Here is a 20,708-nt window from a genome sequence, read left to right as displayed (position 1 = left end):
GGTCTTAGGTACAAAACAGAGGCCAGGCAAAATTAAGAGAATAAAAAGCAGTTCTATTTATTGAAGGTCCTACAGGTACATTTAGAGCAGACAAAACTCACCCTAAAATCGACAATGGGTCATGGTTTTCACACTTTTATAAGTTTGGTCCATTTGGTTAAAAAGTAGTTATATTTATTGAAGGACCTTCCAAGCTGAGGAGCCAGGAAGAAGTTAGTTTCTTCTCCTAATGAGGCAATGAATTCTTTTTCTCTGAAAGATTTAGGTGTCCTGTTACTGCTATCTGGTGCAAGTGCCTCATTCCTTTCTTTAAAAAATATCCCTCATACATAATTCCTATTTTACCTACGAAAGTTACCTTTTAACTTCAAAACTGTTAAAATATTAGTACAGCACTACTAATCAATACAACAAAATACACATAGCAAATATCTGCATGGAGCAGATGACAATATGAGACAACAGAAACAGAGTTATTTTACCTACAAAAGTTAAACTTTATTTTTAACTACTTTAACTACAAAAGTTTTTAACTATTTTAACTACAAAAGTTACCTTTTAACTACAAAACTATTAAAATGTGAATACAGCACTACTAATCAATACAACAAAATACACATAGTAAATATCTGCATAGAGCCATACAACATGCATTTTTCACAATGCCTGGTAAATATCTGCATAGAGCCATACAACATGCATTTTTCACAATGCCTGGTAAATATCTGCATAGAGCCATACAACATGCATTTTTCACAATGCCTGGTAAATATCTGCACAGAGCCATACAACATGCATTTTTCACAGTGCCCACTGGCCTTTGCTGTGTGTTGCAGGTTTCCTCCCACCTGAGTCCCTGAGGTTCCTGCTGGCAGCTCCAGCAGTGCCCTGCAGAGGTTCCCTCCTGCTCCTGGCTCCGAGGCCCCTCCAAACCTGCTTCTGCAATGGGTGGGTTGTAAGCACTGGTAAGACCCACGAGCCATGTCACCTTGCTGCTCTCTGCCTCTCTCGCGTTCTTCTCTCTGTCCTTGCTCCTTCCTGCCCATTTATTTCTGTTCTCCATGTGCTCTGCTGTTCTGTCTCTGGGGTTTTCACTGTCAGGTAATGAGGAGCTGTGGGCCCAGTCAGTCTTGGAGATGCCGAAGAGACGAGACATCCTGGCTATCGTGCTGATAGTTCTGCCCTGGACACTGCTAATCACCGTGTGGCACCAGAGCACCATTGCTCCTCTGCTTGCAGTGCACAAGGGTGAGAGAAATCAAACCAGCCCATGCCGAGCCCGTGCATCCCCCCTTCGTCCTCATCTCCTCTCTCATTTCATTCCTCCATGGCAGCCATGCTCATCTCAGCTCCCAGACCATGCCCATGCAGGAGCCTCCCCACCTCTGCTCTAGGGGTTCTTCAGAGGCATCAAACTCCCCACCTCTGCTCTAGGGGTTCTTCAGAGGCATCAAACTCCCCACCTCTGCTCTAGGGATTCTTCAGAGGCATCAAACTCCCCACCTCTGCTCTAGGGATTCTTCAGAGGCATCAAACTCCCCACCTCTGCTTTAGGGGTTCTTCAGAGGCATCAAACTCCCCCACCTCTGCTCTAGGGGTTCTTCAGAGGCATCAAACTCTGTGCTTGCTGCACTTGGAGAGCTCTTTATAGCCTCAGCCCAGAGTGCTGCTTCTCTTTGTTCCCTGAGAGGATTCCCTCCCTCCCTGCTGGCCTCTGCAGTGCTCTGCACACAAAGTTATTCCAGCAGGAAAGCTGCAAAAGAGACAGCAGAGGAAACAAAGCTGCCACTCGAGGCAGCTGCTCCGGGAGACCTGAGGCTGAGAGCACTTTAAGGAAAGCAGAAAAGCAGTGCTCTTGCACTTGAAGGAGAAGGCAAGAGCCAGATCTCACCTGCCTGGGGGAGCTGAAGTGCTCTGAGAAGTTGACTCCACACTCCTGTCACACACTGCAGTAAACACAGCCCTGGCCCGAATCGGGGGCTGCAGGAAGTGCTGGGGGAACCCTTCTGGCCAGAAGCATCCCAGCTTGGTCCTGTTCTTGGCACAGCAGCAATATCTAAGGGCTGTGTGGGCTCTTGGGGGCTGGAAGAAGCCATGCTGCCTTCTACCACCTTCCTTCTTGGCTCTGCCCTTCTGCTGTGGGCAGGCTGGTCTGGGGGAAGAAGACCAGCTCATTTTCAGGACCCTTTCATCCTCTCTGAGGGATTCTCTCCCCTTTCAGTGTTTGTCTCCATCCTCCATAGCTGCTTATCCCTTTGCTGGACACTCTGATGAGCAGTTTGAGCTGCAGGTAGTTCAGTCTGTCCTGAGCAGTTTTCCCTTTCTCCTGACAGCCACCTCTGAGGCTTTGGGCAGGGAAAAATGCCTCTGATCCCTTCTGGAAGGTGGACAGTGTTTCAGAGGGTGAGGAATCTCCTGGGCTCTAAAAAAGGACTTTAAAAATGACTAAAAACACGCTACCTGTCTGTACAGCAGTTTGATCAGTGCCCTAAAAGCTGTTTGCTGTGAATGGCCTCTGCAGTTACAGCACGGAGACTGCTCCAATGGCTCGGTCAAGAACTCACCAATGACCTTGATGAGACACTTCTCTGCTTCTCAGAGCCCCCAGTAAAGAGTGAGTGGTGGTAGAGACCAATCTGAAATCTCTCAAGGGGAATCATTTTGCTCTTGTGAAGCATTTCAGAGATGCTCTGCTCACAGATGCTGAGAGAGATGTGCACCTGGAGATGCCCACACAGCAGCACTTCCCCGTGCCAGGGCTCACAGCTGAGGATCTGACCTGCAGGGCTTTGCAAACTGTCTCGGGCACCATCCTGGCTAATTACATTTGTGTCTGTGTCCAATGCATTTCGCAGATTTATTTCTGAATTGATTCCAGCTCTCAGAGAGCTCTGCTGTGATGCTGAGGTGCTTTGCAGCACATAGGGCCTGACAGCAACGTGTACTCTGTTCCTTCCCCAAATATCCACCCCCCTCTGTCAATACCATGGAGTAAAAAGCTTTCATTTGGTTCAGGCATCAAAGCTTTGCTGCTGGAAGAATAACATGCTATGAAAAAGCCATGGGTAATCCCCTGCTGGGGCAGATCTAATGGGCCTCTGTTCCTGTTCTTTCTCATCTCAAGTTCCTGGTAGTTACCTGATGTTGAAAAATCCATGGCTCAAAGAGTTCTGTGCCCACTGGAGAGGCAGCCTTCCATCCTGAGTGGGGGTCCCCCTTTATCTTTGCAGACTGTGGCATTCCCCCTGTGGAATTCTTCCTGCCCTGCACATGGAAGCTGCACCCTGGAAAATCAGCAGGTGCATCAACACTGGTTTTCCTTGAGCCGATTGTTAACATTTGCAGGGATTTTGTATGTTGGGATCAGAGAATCCAATCTTTAGGCAGTTCATTGCTCACATCTGCAGCTCTGAGGGGGCTGCTCTGTTCAGAGGCTGGAGGGGCCTTTTTGAGGCAGGTTAGTTAGAGGCAGGGGAAAGTCTCTGCAGGAAAAACCTACAATTACAGGCTTTCATTTCCACTCTCCATTTCTGCATTTGAAGTGTGTCTTTCCCCACTTCTCTGTGGTTCTCAGAGAGCTGTAGGGCACTGCAGTGTCCTGCCCAGACTGTGCTGCTGGGGATCTTCACTGTTTTCCATCAGTTTTTTCCCTGCCTCTCAATCCAGGTGCTCCAGTGAGTGCAGATCTGAAGCCTGCCCCACTGAGCATGGTGCCCAGAGCACTGGAGCTCTTCAGGGATGATGGACCATCATTCCACCTGGCTATTTTCTTTATCTAGACCTACTTGCTCTACAGTCCTGTCTCTTCTGGGTGCTTTTTGACACTGCTTGTTGTGAGCGCTCAGCCCAGTTATCCCGGGCTCTCAGGCCTTTTTTTCTTTTTGGTGCTGGTTTTCTAGCAGCAGAATCTTCTTTTCTCATGCATGTTTGTCCCCGATTCCTTTATTTATCCGTGCCCTTACCCACGAAAGCCTCCACTCCTGGCACCCACAAAGGTGACCCGCTGGCTCAGCCAGGGGGTGCTGGACGCCCGAGTCCATGCAGCTCTCTCTTCTCTCCATGCCCTTGCCCAGATGATGGTGGTGACTCCCTCACTGGCCTGGTGTTTTCCACCAGGTTTTCCCTGCTGCCCAGTCCAGGTGCTCAAGTGAATGCAGATCTGAGTCCTGCCCCACTAAGCGTGGTGCCCAGAGCACTGGAGCTCTTCAGGGATGATGGACCATCATTCCACGTGGCTATCTTCTTTATCTAAACCTATTTGCTCTACAGACCTGTCTCTTCTGGGTGCTTTTTGAAGCTGCTTGTTGTGAGCGCTCAGCCCGGTTGTGAGCTCAGCTTGTTGAGCACTCAGCTTGTTGTGAGCTCTCAGGCCTTTTTTCTTTTTGGTGCTGGTTTTCTAGCAGCAGAATCTTCTTTTCTCACGTGTGTTTGTCCCTGATTCCTTTATTTATCCGTGCCCTTACCCACGAAAGCCTCCACTCCTGGCACCCACGAGGGTGACCCGCTGGCTCAGCCGGGGAGTGCCGGACGCCCAAGTCCATGCAGCTCTCTCTTCTCTCCATGCCCTTGCCCAGATGATGGTGGTGACTCCCAGCGTGATCTCGCTGCAGGCTTGGACTCCAAGGAATACTGCCTGTCGGACCGGGACATAGTGGAGGTGGTGAGGACAGAGTACGTTTACACGCGCCCACCCCCGTGGTCGGACACGCTGCCCACCATCCACGTGGTCACCCCCACCTACAGCCGGCCCGTGCAGAAGGCAGAGCTGACCAGGCTGGCCAACACGCTGCTGCACGTGCCCAACCTGCACTGGATCCTGGTGGAGGACTCGCAGCGCCGCACGCCGCTCATCACCCGCCTGCTGCGGGACACGGGGCTCAACTACACCCACCTGAACGTGGAGACCCCCCGCAACTACAAACTGCGAGGGGACATGAGGGACCCCCGCATCCCCCGCGGCACCATGCAGAGGAACCTGGCCCTCAGGTGGCTCAGAGAGACCTTTCACAAAAACTACAGCCAGCCCGGGATTGTTTACTTTGCGGATGATGATAACACCTACAGCCTGGAGCTCTTTGAGGAGGTAAGGGCCTGCTGGGGGGGTGGATGGGGCTGGTGAATCTGGGGAGGGTAGGATGGTTGTGGCAAGCCTGGATGAGTGTAGTGGTTGTTCTATGTATTTATCTAGGATGGGGCTAGTGAGCCTGGGGTAGGATGGTCGGGACAGACAGAGACGAGAGATCTCTGCAGCCAGGTTGTGGAACTTGGGATTTATTGCAAAGGGCCTGGGTGCAGGGCCCTGCTGGGAGCTGCCAGCCACAGCTCAGAGCAGGGCTAAGAGAAGAGAGGGGGAGAGAGGATGAGAGGGTGAGAGAGTAAAAGGGTAAGACAGCGAGGTTCCCATTACAATACAATAAATCTTCTTTTATGTTGAATATTCTAATTCTCACTAACCAATCTAGTACAATACACAAATCCTATAGCATTACATGCAGCCTATCAGAATCATTACATTACCATCCTGTGTTATATTTTAAACCCTAAAATCTCCTCTTTGGGCCCCTTCTGCCAAGCTGTAGGGTCTGCTCTGACCCTTGGGCCTGTCTGCAAGCAGAGGGTGTTGTTCCATCAAAAGGGGATCACCTTCAGCCAGCCACACCATTGTTTTCCAGCTGTTCAGTAACTGAGGGATCTCAAAGCTTGCTTTCATTTCAATCTTGCTTATAGTTTCCATATTCTCAAAATCTTTTGCCAGACAATCATATTGATAAGGCTTTCCTGTTTCATCTTCCCCAACAGGGAGGGGGTGAGGAGTAGGGGGTTACAGTATGGGTAAATGAAGGTTGTATAGAATGTAGTCTTATCCCCTAAAGAGTTGCAGCTGAACCAATTACTAAAGATTAGGAGCAGCCCTGATGTTAACAGGCCACACCTGTAGCCAATAAGAAGAGTGTTAGAAAAGAGTGGATTGGTGGGACTGGAGTCTGTTGGTTGCTGTGAGGACAAGGAAGAGTCAGTGCCTAGAGGAGCTGCCTACAAGAAACGTGAAGGAGGTACAAAACTTTAGTAATATGGAACCCTTGCAATGTAATGACAGCAGAACTCTTGCAATATAATGACAACACTGAGGGGTGCTGTGGGTGAGCTGAGGACATGCTGGGCTCCACAGCCTTCCCAGGACATCTTGTTCAGAGGTGTTCCCTGTGCTGGTCCCTGCCTTGCTGCATGCGTGAGGAGCAGGAGTTTGTTGGAGACTTTGGTTCCCCTCCTGCAAAAGCAGAGCCCTCCATGCAGTGCCTGGAGGAGGGATGTCTGGGCCAGGGGATGTGACCAGTTTTTTCCCCCTGGAGCAATTCCAATTCCAGCACTCAGCATTGCTCCCCCAGGCTGCTATCAGCAGGTGAGGGGCTGAGATCTCCCCCTGGAAGTTTGCAGCTCCTTGGCTGAATTTCAGTGTGTCCGGACAATCTGTTTGGGTTTGAGCAGGGGCTTTCCACAGGCTTTCCTACCTTTGATCCAGCCCAGCTGGGGCTCTAAATGAGCTCCTGTCTGTAGGTTTGAATGTTCTTACATTCAAGACCAGGTACCTCACCTGGCTTCCAGCTCAGAAATTACTTGTTCCCTTGCTCTCTTGAGGCCAAACTCTTTCACCAAGGGATGAGAAAGGAGGATTGCTTCCTTCCCCACCAGCTGCCTGTTTTCATACCAGGGATCTCCTATTTATTTCCTCATGCATGCCTCTCCCTTCCCCAGTGGCTCTCACTTTAGCTTGCACAGCCACAGGAATGGCTTTGAAAGCTGGGAGTGAATTCAGGCTGAATATCTTTCTTCCCCCGTCCGCTTTGAGGCTGGCTCTGGTGGCATCTTGAGACAGACTCCTCACATGAATAAAGCAGAAAGGGTTCCTTCATTCACTCCTGTGCTGTGCTCGTAGAGGCTTCTCCTCTCAGACGTGTCTCTGCAGTTAAGGTCACTGAGCCAAGGAAATGTGCTGTGAAATGCAGGAGACACACGTTATTGTTCCCTGTGGACAGGGGCTGCCGTTAGCAGCTGTATAATGCAGAAGGGCAAGTGCCAGAGCTCTTCTGCTCTCGTTTTCAGTAATTAGCAGTGATGAGATTAGCTCTGGGAGAGCCCTGATCTAAGAGAGCGAGCTGAGAGCAGAGATAGAGGCTGAGCCTGCCAGGGAGCAGGGCAGGGTGCTGGGGGTGAGTGGCATCCAGAGCACCTGCCTTGGCCAAAAGGGCCCCTGGTGGCTCTGCTCCATTTCTGGTGACCACAGGGAGCAGGAGGCATCCAGTTCCACAGCGCAGGGCTGTTCTGCCTGCTGCGAATGTCCAGAGAGACTGTGCTTCCCCACTGTCCCCAAGGCTGGCAGCTGCAGTGCCCCACTGGCATCTGGAGATGCTCTTAGCCTTTCATAGCCTGAGACTGCAGCTTAAATACCTTAGTAGAAACGACCTTTCTTCCTAGATGTGCCATTCCTGCATTTCCAGGTGGCCTTGGACAAGGTGCTTCTCTCCTGTGTCTTGGTTTGCCCATGCGGACACCAAGAGCTGGACAAAAACCCCACTCATAAATTGCAGAGGTGTTCCTTATTGGCAGCTCTGGACAAAAACCCTACTCACAAATCCCAGAGATTTCAAATGAACTTCTTCCCGCCTTGCTTGGGCAAGATGATGCCATCAGGATTCAGAGGAAGAAGTTGAAGATGACCAGACAGAATCCTATATTTGAATGGAATTTATGCATCATGTATGAAGTGTATGAATATGCAACAGGCTATTGTTTTTAAGGGTTAATTCTTTGTTAACAGGTGTCCTTTTATTCAGGCAATCATAAAATACTCACTTTTCACACCCCGTGTGTGCTCATGGCAGATGTGCAGCACCCAGATAGTGTTGGTGTGGCCTGTGGCCTTCATGAGCGGCCTGCACTTAAAGTTTGAAGACTTTAAGAATTTTTCATACAGGCACAACTTATTTTGCATATATTTTACATAAGCATGAATTACTCCATAATATGCATTACAATTTTAATATCTGCAAAAAGCAAATAATAAAATATGCATTTTTCACACTCCGTGTGTGCTTGTGGCACAGCACCCAGAAGGTGTTGGTGTGGCCTGGGGCCTTCATGGGCAGCCTGGCCTTAAAGTTTTAAGACAGTAAGAATTTTTCATACAGGCACAACTTATTTCGCATATATTTTACTTGAATATTTGCGAAAAGCCAATCATAAAATCCACGTTTTTCACATGCTGTGTGCTCGTGGCAGATGCGCAGCACCAGGAAGGTGTCGGTGTGGCCCGTGGCCTTCGTGGGCGGTCTGCGCTACGAGTCGCCCAAGGTGAACGCGGCGGGGAAGGTGTACGGCTGGAAAACCGTCTTCGACCCTCACCGGCCCTTCGCCATCGACATGGCCGGCTTTGCTGTCAACCTCAGGCTCATCCTGCAGCGCTCCCAGGCCTACTTCAAACTGCGCGGGGTCAAGGGCGGCTACCAGGAGAGCAGCCTGCTCCGCGAGCTGGTCACCCTCAGCGACCTCGAGCCCAAGGCTGCCAACTGCACTAAGGTATGCTCTTGTCCTGCTGCGGGGTGCTGGGGAGCCAGAGGGGGAAGAAAATGCAGTTTTCACCATCATTCCATCACTTCACTGAATCACAGGATTGATATTTATCAATATAGCTGGATGGGATGTGCCTGGGCTTGTCTGGCCCTGCTGCTGAACTAAATAGCGGCAACTATTTACGGTGTTTCACCCCACAGACACTTTGGGCTGGCTGGGTGTGTGGTGTTTCACCCCACAGACACTTTGGGCTGGCTGGGTGTGTGGTGTTTCACCCCACAGACACTTTTGGCTGGCTGGGTGTGTGGTGTTTCACCCCACAGACACTTTGGGCTGGCTGGGTGCTGCAGCTGGGCCCGTGGGGACAAGTCCAGGCCTGCAGGAGCTCTGGTGGTGCTGGGATGGAGCTTCCCCCCATAACAGGGGCTGCTCCTCAGGTTTCCCTCTGTGGAGAAGCTTTTAAGGTGATGGTGAAGGAAAGGAGTCAGTTCTGATGGAGGGTTTGGATGCAGAGCTTTATTCTGGCCTCTGAATGCAGCACCAGCTCCAACAGAACTCCCTGAGCCCGTGGTTGCTGTTCCTCTGAACCCTGGGAAGAGGGGCAGGGAAGGGGTAGGGAGCCACCAACCAGGATGGGCTTTCCTGTGGCTTGGCTGCTCCCCTGGAGCAGGGAGTTCCATGAGTGAAATGTCAGTTATTTAACGTGAATTCCTGAGTGGGGTTGAGTGCTGTGACATGCTGGGGTTTGCTCTGTGGCCCCTGTGAGCTGTAATCCAGGAGCAGGGAAGGGCGGCTCACACAGGCTCTTCCTTGCTGCCAAGTTGTCTTCTCCCTCCTGACAACTGTGCAATATTTGTGCCCACAAAAACCTGGATCTTTCTGTGTCAGAGATAATACAGAAATGTTGTAGTGCCTGGGATACTGCTGTGAGCTCCAGAAGGCTCCATTTGGGGTGATTTCACTACTTTTAGCTGACTGATTAATGCTGCCTGTACACATTGCTAGGTCAGGGAGCAGGACCCCATGTGCTAAATAACACAGAAACCACGGATGGTTCTTCTCCTGAAAGCTTCCCAATCTGAGAGGAGAGATGAATCTGGCTGGGCTGACAGGGAGTGTGGGAGACACCATGAGACAAAGCTGCTTAGAGTGACAGGCATCAATCACAGCCCATCAGCCACAGAGGTGCTGCCAAGGGCTTTGAAGCTTTGTGAGTGGGTTCCCTAAATACTGGAGGTGTGTGTGACTGTGTTCACAGGGGTCTGAGGATGAGGGAAGAGATGAGGATCTGACTCCATGTTTCAGAAGGCTTGAGTTATTATTTTATGATATATATTACATTAAAACTATGCTAAAAGAATAGGATTTCATCAGAAAGCTGGCTAAGAACAGAAAAAGAAGGAATCATAACAAAGGCTTGTGGCTTGGACTCTCTGTCCAAACAGCTGACGGTGATTGGCCTTTAATTAGAAACAACCACATGAGACCAATCCCAGATGCACCTGTTGCATTCCACAGCAGCAGATAACCATTGTTTGCATTTTGTTCCTGAGGCCTTTCAGCTTCTCAGGAGGAAAAATCCTAAGGAAAGGATTTTTTATAAAAGATGTCTGTGACAGGTGTGCTGGGTGTCCCCCTGAAATCAGAGACCCCTGTGCAGCACTCTCACACCTTTGTCTGTTATAAACTTCAGCCAGTCTGATTTAGAGAGTCTTTATTGCTTAATTACCCTGACAGAATTGTTCTTTTATTGCAAATAAGTTGTTACTGCCAACAGCTCCAGTGTTGGATCCAGGTCTCCAGTATTTTTGGGATAGGAAAGAAAATGTGGCTAATAGCCTTTGCCTGATTTCCATGTGCACTGCTCCAAAGCCATGGAAAAAACAGGAATCTGATTCCTCTCACAAGGAATCCAGGAATAAGGAGGAGGAGCTGAGGGGAAGGAGCAAGTCTGGGTTGTATCTGATAGCGGCTGTGCCTCTCTGAATCCACATTTCTGTGGTTATGGCTGTCCTACACCAGGACAAATAACCCAACCAGCCTCCCAAGAATGGGGAAAGAGTTTGGATTAAAATTAGATCCCCGTTACTGGGCTCTGTGTGGAAATAAATGTGTTTTCAGCAGGCAGGAGAGATGGACAGACTGCTTTTACTCTGTGTACAGAGGATCAGGGGTGTTTACTTGATCTTCTGTACACAGGGTGTTTATCAGGGTGTTCACCTGGCCAGTTATCCAGTCTTTGGTCCATTGTCCCTGCTGTAAACAAATACCTGATGAAGGAAGCTGTGCTGATAGGTTGGGGTGAGAAATGACAGCTCTGAAGGAAGGAGAGGAAGGAAAATGTTGTTTCCAGGAGGAGGAAACAAAGGGTGCTGGAGCCAGGCAGGGCTGACCCAGGTCAGGGATGGGGAGGAAGCAGCAGGGATTGCTGCCCAGCACTGGAAGCATCTGAGTTTCCTTTCTTGGCTGGGCTGGGCAGAGCTCACAAGGCTCCTTGTTGTGAGCTGAATGCTGTCTGCTCCTGGCAGGCTCTGAGTGCAGCTTTGCAGCCTCCATTTCCCTGGAAATCTCCATTTCTGCTTTTACTCACCTGGGACCGTGTTCACAGGGGTCTGAGGATGAGGGAAGAGATGAGGATCTGACTCCATTTTTCAGAAGGCTTGATTTATTATTTTATGATATATATTATATTAAAACTATACTAAAAGAATAGAAGATTTCATCAGAAGGCTGGCTAAGAATAGAAAAAGAAGGAATGATAACAAAGGTTTGTTGCTTGGATCTCTGTCCAAGCCAGCTGATGGTGATTGGCCATTAATTAGAAACAACCACATGAGACCAATCCCAGATGCACCTGTTGCATTCCACAGCAGCAGATAACCATTGTTTGCATTTTGTTCCTGAGGCTTCCCAGCTTCTCAGGAGGAAAAATCCAAAGGAAAGGGATTTTTCATGAAAGATGTCTGTGACACTCACCCATTTCAGCAGGAGAAGAGTCAGGGCCAGCAGCAGAGAAGGACCAAAGCCAGCTGTGGTCTGAGGTCACAGCTCAGGTTCCTCTCTCCCCCCTGTGCTCCCAGCACTTGTCATGCTTTGCTCCTGTTAAACACAACCCCACACCTGCTTTGCAGGGAGATTTACATTAAAAATTATGATGTGCTTAGACAGAGTCATTAAGGAGGGATCAGAGGAATGTGTAAGATAAGCACAGACATCTGTTCTCCAAAAATGCTGCCTTCCCTGTGTGCTCTGCTGGTGCTGGAAATATTGATCAGAATTCAGCCCACAAACACACACTCCTGCACAAAGCTGAAGTGTAAGCCAAAGATCACGTATCACGCTTGTTTTCTTGGATTTGGGAACTGCCCAAAATGAAGGAGAAAGTAAAGGAAGTTGGTATTAGTTGCTGAGGAGAATGTTATCCCTCCTTATGAGGAGGGAAGGGTTGGTTTATCCTGGAGCTGTAAGGAAACAGGGCTTTGCAAGGGTTCTCTGTACTTGGATTTCTGCTCTTTGTGCATTTCCCCACACCCCCAAATCAAACCATCCTCTCCTCAACCCCTTGGCACAGGAGAGAGGTCTGAGATTTGGCATTCCTGTCAGGCTGATGGAAAGGGGGACATTCTGCTCCCCATTTTCTATGGACACCAGGGGACAATCTGCAGTGAGCTCAGCCAGGGAGGGCTAAAGCACAGACAGAGGCCCATGGGCACCATAATGCCACAGCTGGGGACATTTTATTGTCAGGCTGCAGGACAGGGAGCAGAGCTGCTCTTTCAGCCTGGTGTCTCCTTTTTTCCCATTCTGTAGTTTCCATTTCAAACAACAAAAATTCCTGAATCCCTCCTGGGAGGGTCAGCTGGAAGCCCTGTAATCCCTCCCTCTGCAGGTCGGACACTTCTGTTTGTTTTTTCATCTCCTGTTGGGAGACAATGAATTGTTCTGCTGTGGAGAAGAAGCTTTGTGACCTCCTAGATGTGTTTTGAGTCCTGTGACTCCAAATGTCAGGCCAGGAATGAGTGGAAGGGTTTTGCCGTAGTGTTTTTAAAGGGGAGTCCCTTGAGTGATCTCAAGGGTGATGTATGAAGTGATGTGTGAAACCACTACTCAGGAGAAGTCAGATATTTGGTCCCCTTCACTGTTTGGTCCCTTGTGAGAGAGACAAAGCTTCTCTGAGGCATAAAACACGCTGCTTTTTGAAAAAAAAAAAACAAGCACTGGCTGAAAGGAAATGAAATGTTGGCTGAAATGTTTCGGTAGTAAATGGTGATCTACCTCCCACATTAAGGAGCACAGCATGGAAAATGGTAAAAGCTGTTGTATCAAGCTGTAAACTCTGAAAATGGGCCAGTTTTAGCCCATTTAATCTGCCCTTTTTGGCATTTGGCTTTCAGAGAGCAGAAGTGGGCACAAATTGAAGCTGTGCGGTTGTGTTCTCTGCTGCTGGATGTGAGTGAGCCCTGGGCCATAGCAGAGCTCAGTGAGGAAGCCCAGCAGTGCAGAGGGCTCTCTCTGAAGGGCAGAACTGGCTGCAGGATTTCTCCAGTACCTTTTAATCCTTTCAGCATCAGTGCAGAGCCCTGAGAGCCACTCGTGAGCCCCGCTGGGTTTTGTCTTTTCCCGGGCATGCAGCGCAGTAATTGCAGCAGTGGGGAGAGCAGGGCTGGAATCAAGGGTGACTTTGATGAGCAGGCTCTGAAGTGCTTGTGGGGGATGATGAAATGGAGGTTAGGAAATGAGGTTAGGGGGCAGACTGGTGCCTGCTCCCCAGGAATGGATTTTCAGGGATGTGCTGAAGAATTCAGGTTCTATTTCCCCCCAGCCAAAGGCAGGAGTGGAGATGGAAGAGCTGCTGATGCCTCTTCCCTCCCAACATCCCCTAAATGTCAGGAATTTGCATTTCCCCTCTGAGTGACTCCAAGGCTGAGGGTGTAGGTGATAACCAAGGAGCAGCTGAGGAGCTGTGGGAGGCAGGAATGTGATCCCAGGCTGGGAGGGAGCTGCCTTACCCCATTGCAAGGCTGATGAGCCTTTGGAGGGAGCTGCTGGATAACTACATGGAGGGAGCAGGGTAATGTCCCACGACAGCACACTGTAAATGGTGATTTCTGTGCACTGTGCATTCTGCAGAGCAGCAGCTCTGCCTAAATGAAGGTTTATGCAAAGCCCCTCTCAGCAGTGGATGCACCATTAGGCTCCAGGGTGGCTGCTTAAATTGCACTATTGATTTAATGTGCAGGAATATTTCCTAGTGCACTGGAGAGCTGCAGCTAATGACTTCTGCCTTCCTCAGATTTTAGTGTGGCACACGAGGACAGAGAAGCCTGTGCTGGTGAACGAGGGCAAGAAAGGATTCACAGATCCCAATGTGGAAATCTGAGTGTGCATGGCTGAGCAGAGACCAACTCCAGGTAAGAGCTGCTTCTCACAGCACTGAGAAGCTACACAAGGGCAGGAGAAAGAGAAAAGCTCTTTTAAATGGGCTTTTTCATTTCCATTTTTCACAACCCTGACCTTCCCTTACTGCTAAACCTCTCAAGACCATTTGTTAATATCTCTTTTTTTAAAGTTAATCCATTTTTAAGACAAAATACCTGCTGAGAGATTGAGGGGAAGAAAAATGCAGGGAGTAGGAGTTTAGGCAGCAGTTGCAGCATTAAGAAAAATCCTTGTGTAAACAAGGTTGCCTTATTAACTTTAATAAAGCACAGGGGTGAAGGGTGTGGGTTCATCCACCTGCAAACACCTGAGGGAAGCTAAAGCAGTAGCAGCAAAAAGATTTTTGGTCAGGCAGAAGCTTTCACTGAGGGAAATATTTAATTCAGGCCCACACTGAAGGCACAGAGAGGCAGTGATGAGTAGGAAGGTGTGGATTGAACCCTGCCTGAGGTGTTTGTGCACCTGAGGGGAGCATGGGGTGTATTTTGCAGTGGAAAGGAGGAAAGAGCACACACGTTGATGTTTGTTCATGCCCTGGGTGTTCCTGCAGCTGGTCTGCAGGAGGATGAGCTGTTCACTTGTATCTGCAGCCTGTGGAGCTGCCCTTCGTTCTTATGGGCAATAAAATAAATGCACAAATTCCCTTTCACTGGAGTGTAGAACCAGGCCTGGAGGGAGAGGAGGCTGCTGCTCTTGAGTCCTCAGAAACAGGAGCAGGAAGGGGGCAGATTTTCTCAGCAGTGGTGAATTTTTACCTGCAATGAGCTCCCTTATGTGCCATTCCCTGGGGGAAGCAGGATGGAGCCCTGGCTGCTGCTCTGTGCCCTTGGCAGGGCAGGAGAGGCTGCACCAGCTCCTCTGGGCCAGGGAGAGGCTGTGCACAGGGGCTGGGGCTCTGCAGTGCTGCTCCCCCTGCCCAGGCAGCAAATTTTGGGACCTGCAATGGGACGGGGCTATGGGATGGCCCTGAAAAGTGAGACAGGGCTATGGGATGGCTCTGAAGAGTGGGACAAGGCTTTGGGATGGCCCTGAAGAGTGGAGCAGATCTTTGGGATGGCTCTGCAGTGAGAATCAGGGCTTTGGGATGTCTCTGAAGAGTGGCACAGGGCTTTGGGATGGCTCTGCAGTGGGACAGGGCTATGAGATGGCTCTGCAGTGGCACAGGGCTTTGGGATGGCCCTGAAGAGTGGCACAGGGCTTTGGGATGGCTCTGCAGTGGCACAGGGCTTTGGGATGGCTCTGCAGTGAGAATCAGGGCTTTGGGATGTCTCTGAAGAGTGGCACAGGGCTTTGGGAGGCTCTGCAGTGGCACAGGGCTTTGGGAGGCTCTGCAGTGGCACAGGGCTTTGGGATGGCCCTGAAGTGTGGGACACAGCTTTAGGATGCCCCTGCAGCGGCACAGGGGTGCTACCCACGCTGTTTGTGTCTCTTGCAGAAGATTTCTTCGTGCACAGCCTGCCAGGTTCCTCTCCACAGCACCCACCCAGCCAGCCAGGCGGGAGCCAGGAGCTCTGCTGACTCCCACGAGTCTGAGCCTTCAGAAAAACCAAGCACCACTGCATACCTGACGTCCCCGGATCCCCTGCCCCTCCTCCCGGGCTCCGGAGGTGGAGCACAAAGCACAGCAAGGCAGGACTGGCAGCTCCCGGCCCCAGGCTCGGCTGCAATGTGAGCAGGGCTGTGCCAGCACCCGGCTGAGGGGGAGAGCCACAGCAGTGGCCCCTGGGGACTGGTTTTGCTGAGCAACAGGAACTCTGTGGCCGTGTGTGAGACAGCCTGAGCAGCTCTCTGGCCGTGGAGGGGACAGCTGCCTTCCTAGATGGCACCTTAGCCCTTAATTTTAAACCTCCTTCAATCAGTGTTTGTTACGCTGCACAAGATGGGAAGGGTTTGGAGAGGGGGGAAACGAGGCAGGTTAGAACAAACCCTTGAAGCATCACTGTTCTCTGGTTCCCTCTCCTTTTCCTTCCTCAGTTTCACAGCTTGGGGGGCACCCTTATGTTCCTGTGTGGTCATGGAATCATGGAAGGGACTTTAAGGGTCCTCTGGTCCAAGGCTGCTCCTTCAGCTGGACCAGGTTTCTCCTGGCCTGGAACATTCCCAGGGATGGGGCATCCCCACCCCTCTGGGCACCTGTGCCAGTGTGGCACCACCCTCATTGTAAAAAACGTCCTTATATCAAATCAATCCTCTTTGAGTTTAAAACCATCAACCCCTGTCCTAGCCCTGCTAAAAGGTTTGTCCCAGAATGGGACAGGATCAGGGAGCTGCTGATCACCACCAGTTCACCACTGATCCTGATGGTGTCGTGTCTCCAGCATGTGGATCTCTAAAAATGCTAAAGTAATTGCAAATTGGGTTTAATGAGATTGTGGAGGCTATACACCATAATATTCATCCAGATCTGGGTCCTGTTTGGCCCTAATTTGGTTCCCATTAGTTGTGGGATTCTCTCAAGGGTGCTCCTATATAAAGGCAAATTTCCACTCTTTAAAAAAAAAAAACTGCTTCAAACTAGAAATTGGACACTAAGAGGTGAATTTAGTGCATTTCCCATTTGACTGGAGTGTATCCTCCAGCCCCTTCTTCTGCTACTGCAGAGCTGGTGTGAAAAGCCACCCTGGAGCAGTTCCCAGTCCCCTCTGATGGGAGAGCAGCACCCCTGGGAAGGGGATCCTGGCTCAGGGCTCTGCTCATTCACCATCTGCCGGTGCTGCCACCATGGGTGACTCTGTTTGAGACTGCCAAACTTGCTGAGATAAATCTGAGGTACAACAGGCCCCTTCTCCCAGCCAAAACCGATAAATTCCCTCCTCCTCCTCCATAACTGTTGTCAAACCTTTGTCACCCCCCCTCCCTGCTGCTGTCCCAATTCCTTCAAAAATTCTGAAGCACAATTTTACCTTTGAACTGAGGGAAAAATGTAATCTTGCAATAGACTTGGTTATTTTTAGCCCTAACACATAGAACTATTAAAATGCTCTGGGTTTAATTGTTGGCTTCACGGTGCAGAAGTCTCCCCTTGGACTAATGACATTGTGTATTTCCTGATATTTCAAAGGAAAAATATTTTTTGTAAGTTATTTTCTCCCACTGTATATCAGAACCATTGGGGAGAAGTCTCATTCTTTAGTTCCCAGCCACAGAAGCCTTTACAAAAATGTTCCTTTTAGATGCAATGGCTGAAGCACCACTTGGAAAGAAAGTGTTGGATGCTGCTGGCTGCTCTATGGGAACAGGTATTGTTACCTTGGATTAAAACTCTGCACTCAAGTAGATTTATTCTCTTACTGTACTGGCCTTCCAAGCTCCCTTCAGTCTGCAAACCCTCCAGTGGAAAGAGACATTTCTCAAGGACTACCAAATTCTCACAGCATTGAAATAGTTTCCAGCTGATGTCCTCTCTGAGCTGCATGTTTTGGTTCACTGATCTGAATTCCAGTCCCTGCTGGGTTCCAACTTTCCCTCCTTGGAAGGAAACATTAACTTGCAGAAAAATGCAAAGGATGGAGAGCTGAACACAGCCCTGCACATTTGCTCTGCCCACAGGAGCCCTCTCAGCTGTCCCAGAGCTGCTGTGGCCCTGGGGAGCAGAGACAGACCTGGCCAGGATGGAGTGTGTTCCAGCTGCACTGTCTGTTCTCAGTTTTAAACAAACTGTATTTAAATTTGTTAAATAAAATGATGGTTTCTAAGAGCCAGAATAGCCTGCACCTCCCTTACATACACAGTCTGGTGTTTCTCCTGGTACTGGCACAGAAAGCAGAGACTCCTTGGAGGTTCTGAAGGATTCACAGCTCAGGTTTGATCTCCCCCTCTCCCTAAGGAGGCTGCAGCTCCTCTGTGCCTGGAGCTGCTGAGTTATAACAATGTCATGTTTACCTAAATCCCACATTTCTGTTTAGAGGGACAAAAAGAAAGAAAAACAAGGACCCAAGATCCCACAGCAGCTTTAAGGAGGAAGCAGGGATGAGTTTTCCCACTTGCTTCTACCCCAGCCAAAATCTGATCCCTGCTCATTTTCCAAGGAGGAATTTCATCTTTAGGTGCTTCACAGTGTGAGCTCTGCTGGAGAGGGGACTGCAGGACTCATTTGTTCTTTTCTCATTCCTGCCTGGCCTGAAACATCATGATACATTTGATAAAAGACAAAACACATCTCACTTTTTAGACTTTTTCTTTTTTTCCTTTTGAGAGAGAGACAACCTCCATAATAAAACTCAGTGGAAAAAAAGCTGAAATTAAAAGTAATTTGACAACCACCTTGCCTTCCAACAAGGGAACACGTAATGGCCTTTTTGCAGAGAGACTTGTTAAAATCTGCCTCCAAATGGTTTCCCACACCTGATTACTCACATGTTCACCAACTATTTTCTCCCTACCTAATTATAAAAATGAGGAGGCCAAGGATAGCACATTTTGAAAGTCCCTGGAAAGCTGAGCTCAGCTTCCAGTTCAGATGGCTTCAGTTCTTTCTCTCTCTCTCACCTGCCTCCAGCACCTTTTAACTCCCCCACATCCACCAGATGGTTCAGAACATGCTCAGCCATCCGGGCTGGGGGCCTCAGCAGGGCAGGGGCTGAGCTCCATCCATCCATCCATCCATGGAGCAAGGGCGCCGCTTCCTCGCTGTCCTCTCCTCTGGCCTCACTGCCAGAGGGCAAATCCTTCCCCTGGCTCTGGTGGAGATGAGCATGCCCAAGTGCTGAGCCAGCAGGTCCCCAGCCATGCAAGCAGGAGTGCTCAGGGTGAGCCAAACGTGGGAAAGGAGCTCCCAGCCCGCCCTCAGTCCACGTACTGGGTCCGTCCCAGGTAGGGGATGTCCACGGACTGGATGATCCGGCCCGCCGTGCGCTCCTCAAAGATCACAATCTGCACAGGAGAGAGAAAACCCCTTCTTGCAAAGCCTGGGGGGCTGCAAATATGCTTAGGAGAAGCACACTTGAAACTCCATTTAAAGAGCTCAGTCAGCGTGGGTCTAACAGGGACTGAGGCTCTGCCTTGGGGATGAAGCAGCATCACATCAGGTTTGGGTTGATTTCCCACCTGAAGCAGAGCTGTGAAGTTCAGCTGCCATCCCTGTCAGCCTTTAATGGCTGTCAGAGCCAGGGCCAGCTTTGGAGCAGCACCTTCTCTGGTTTTCAGAGATCCCAGGAGACAGCACTGTCCTTCCCCTCTACTGCACTTTCAGCACTGCCCTTCCCCTCTACTGCACTGGCTTTCAGCTAAAGGATAATTGCTGTCCTGTGTGTGTCTGGCTCTTTGGGACAAGGATCTTTCACAACCCCAACAGGCACAGAGCAATCCCAGCAGTCTCTCACCTCGTTACCCCCTCTCCTTAGCCAGGGCCCAGGAAGGTAAAGAGTTTCCTGAGGTCCAATCTTCCAGTATCTTCCCAGGTTCTGACCATTGACAAACACCACTCCTTTCTCCCAGCCCTGGAATCAAGGCAGAACATGGAATTACTAAAGCAGCTCTGCTGCCTCCTTTGCATCCCCACAGGAAACCAAATCTGCTTTCACACTTGCATTCTTTCCAGCCACTTTCTGCAGGTTTTCTGCTTGTTTTCCCTGTGCAAATCCCTGCAGCCAGGGACATTTAAACAAGCCCTGCTGAACAGGAGTTATCCTTAATGTGCTCATTAAAAGGATAAAGCTTTCAAAAATGTGCAATTTGTGACTTGTGCTTGTATAGGAAGTTTCTTCCCTTTGAACAGACAGGCCTTTATTCCTCCCCAAGCATGTAATATCTGCCCTCACCTCTTTCCCAGGTGACAGAAAAACTGAATTGCTGCTGGCTGGCCTGATTTATAGCAAATAGAATTTCCCCAATACATGGGAAAGTGAGCAGGACAGTAAGGCTGGGCACAAGGTTGTCTCTAAGGGAGGGAAATCAGAGCAGGAAGTTTGATAATATTTAAAATCTCATCTGAAGTTCTATGCAGTCTCCCACAGAAGCATGACAGGAATGCTAACTCCCATGCCATGGCCACAAAGAAGTGACTCTTTCCATGTCACACTGAGGAGACAGGAATAAAACAAGGCCCTCCTTTATTTTCTGTGCACATTACTCCTCTGCAACTAGAAAACACCACTTGCATGCCAGTAAGAAAAGACTGAAGTGGTCACTGGCAGCTCTGCAGGGTCAGTTTTCTCACAGGACCTCTCCAGAATTACCTGGAGGAGACCCTCAGAATGATTCCCTAAGAGAGAGGGGGAGGCTACAGACACACAAATCAGTCAGAGCTGTTGCACAAGTCTCTCTAACCAGTTTTTTTATAAAAATTTGACAAAGAAGAACCAGGACTTGCCTGCAGCTTCAGGAAGGTGTCCTGTGGCTGCTGCTCTATCCACAGCCTCCCGCGGAAGAATGCCGGCCCCACGAAATAATCCGGGACTGAGCTCCAGCCAGATGCCTGCTGCAGGCTGCAAGAGAGAGACAACTCACAGCCCACAGGGCCACCTGCCTGTCCCCAGCACCCCTGCCAGGCCAAGCTGGGCTGCAGAGGAGATACCTGGGGCTCTCACCACCTCTGATGGCACCACTTCAATGGTTTTTACAAGAGCATGTGCTGATGGGACAAAGGGGAAAGGGTTCAGGCTGGCAGAGAGCAGGTTGGGATCGGATATTGGGAAAAAATTCTTCCCTGTGAGGGTGTGAGGCCCTGGCAAAGGTCTCTCAGAGAAGCTGTGGCTGCCCCA

The 20,708-nt window shown here is 49.9% G+C and overlaps 2 protein-coding genes across 2 annotated transcripts in view; one reads left to right on the top strand and one right to left on the bottom strand.

Annotated features, from left to right (window-relative positions):
- The window catches only part of B3GAT1 (beta-1,3-glucuronyltransferase 1), a 40,359-nt gene extending 23,606 nt beyond the window's left edge, over positions 1–16,753 (top strand). Inside the window, exons 2-7 of the mRNA XM_058819081.1 lie at positions 837–948; positions 1,102–1,248; positions 4,575–5,083; positions 8,278–8,574; positions 13,862–13,979; positions 15,443–16,753. Coding sequence (XP_058675064.1) covers positions 945–948; positions 1,102–1,248; positions 4,575–5,083; positions 8,278–8,574; positions 13,862–13,948 — 1,044 coding nt within the window. The 5' untranslated portion in view covers positions 837–944 and the 3' untranslated portion in view covers positions 13,949–13,979; positions 15,443–16,753. The remainder of the gene's footprint in view (positions 1–836; positions 949–1,101; positions 1,249–4,574; positions 5,084–8,277; positions 8,575–13,861; positions 13,980–15,442) is intronic.
- Positions 16,754–18,208: 1,455 nt separating this feature from the next.
- Positions 18,209–20,708, bottom strand: part of LOC131567444 (beta-galactosidase-1-like protein 2) — a 34,850-nt gene continuing 32,350 nt past the window's right edge. Inside the window, exons 18-20 of the mRNA XM_058819062.1 lie at positions 20,318–20,432; positions 19,329–19,445; positions 18,209–18,879 (exon numbers count right to left, since the gene is read on the bottom strand). Coding sequence (XP_058675045.1) covers positions 18,793–18,879; positions 19,329–19,445; positions 20,318–20,432 — 319 coding nt within the window. The 3' untranslated portion in view covers positions 18,209–18,792. The remainder of the gene's footprint in view (positions 18,880–19,328; positions 19,446–20,317; positions 20,433–20,708) is intronic.

This window comes from Ammospiza caudacuta, chromosome 23 (genome assembly GCF_027887145.1).
Source record: "Ammospiza caudacuta isolate bAmmCau1 chromosome 23, bAmmCau1.pri, whole genome shotgun sequence".
In the NCBI taxonomy this organism is placed as follows: domain Eukaryota; kingdom Metazoa; phylum Chordata; class Aves; order Passeriformes; family Passerellidae; genus Ammospiza; species Ammospiza caudacuta.
This window is presented reverse-complemented; position numbering and strand designations above follow the sequence as displayed.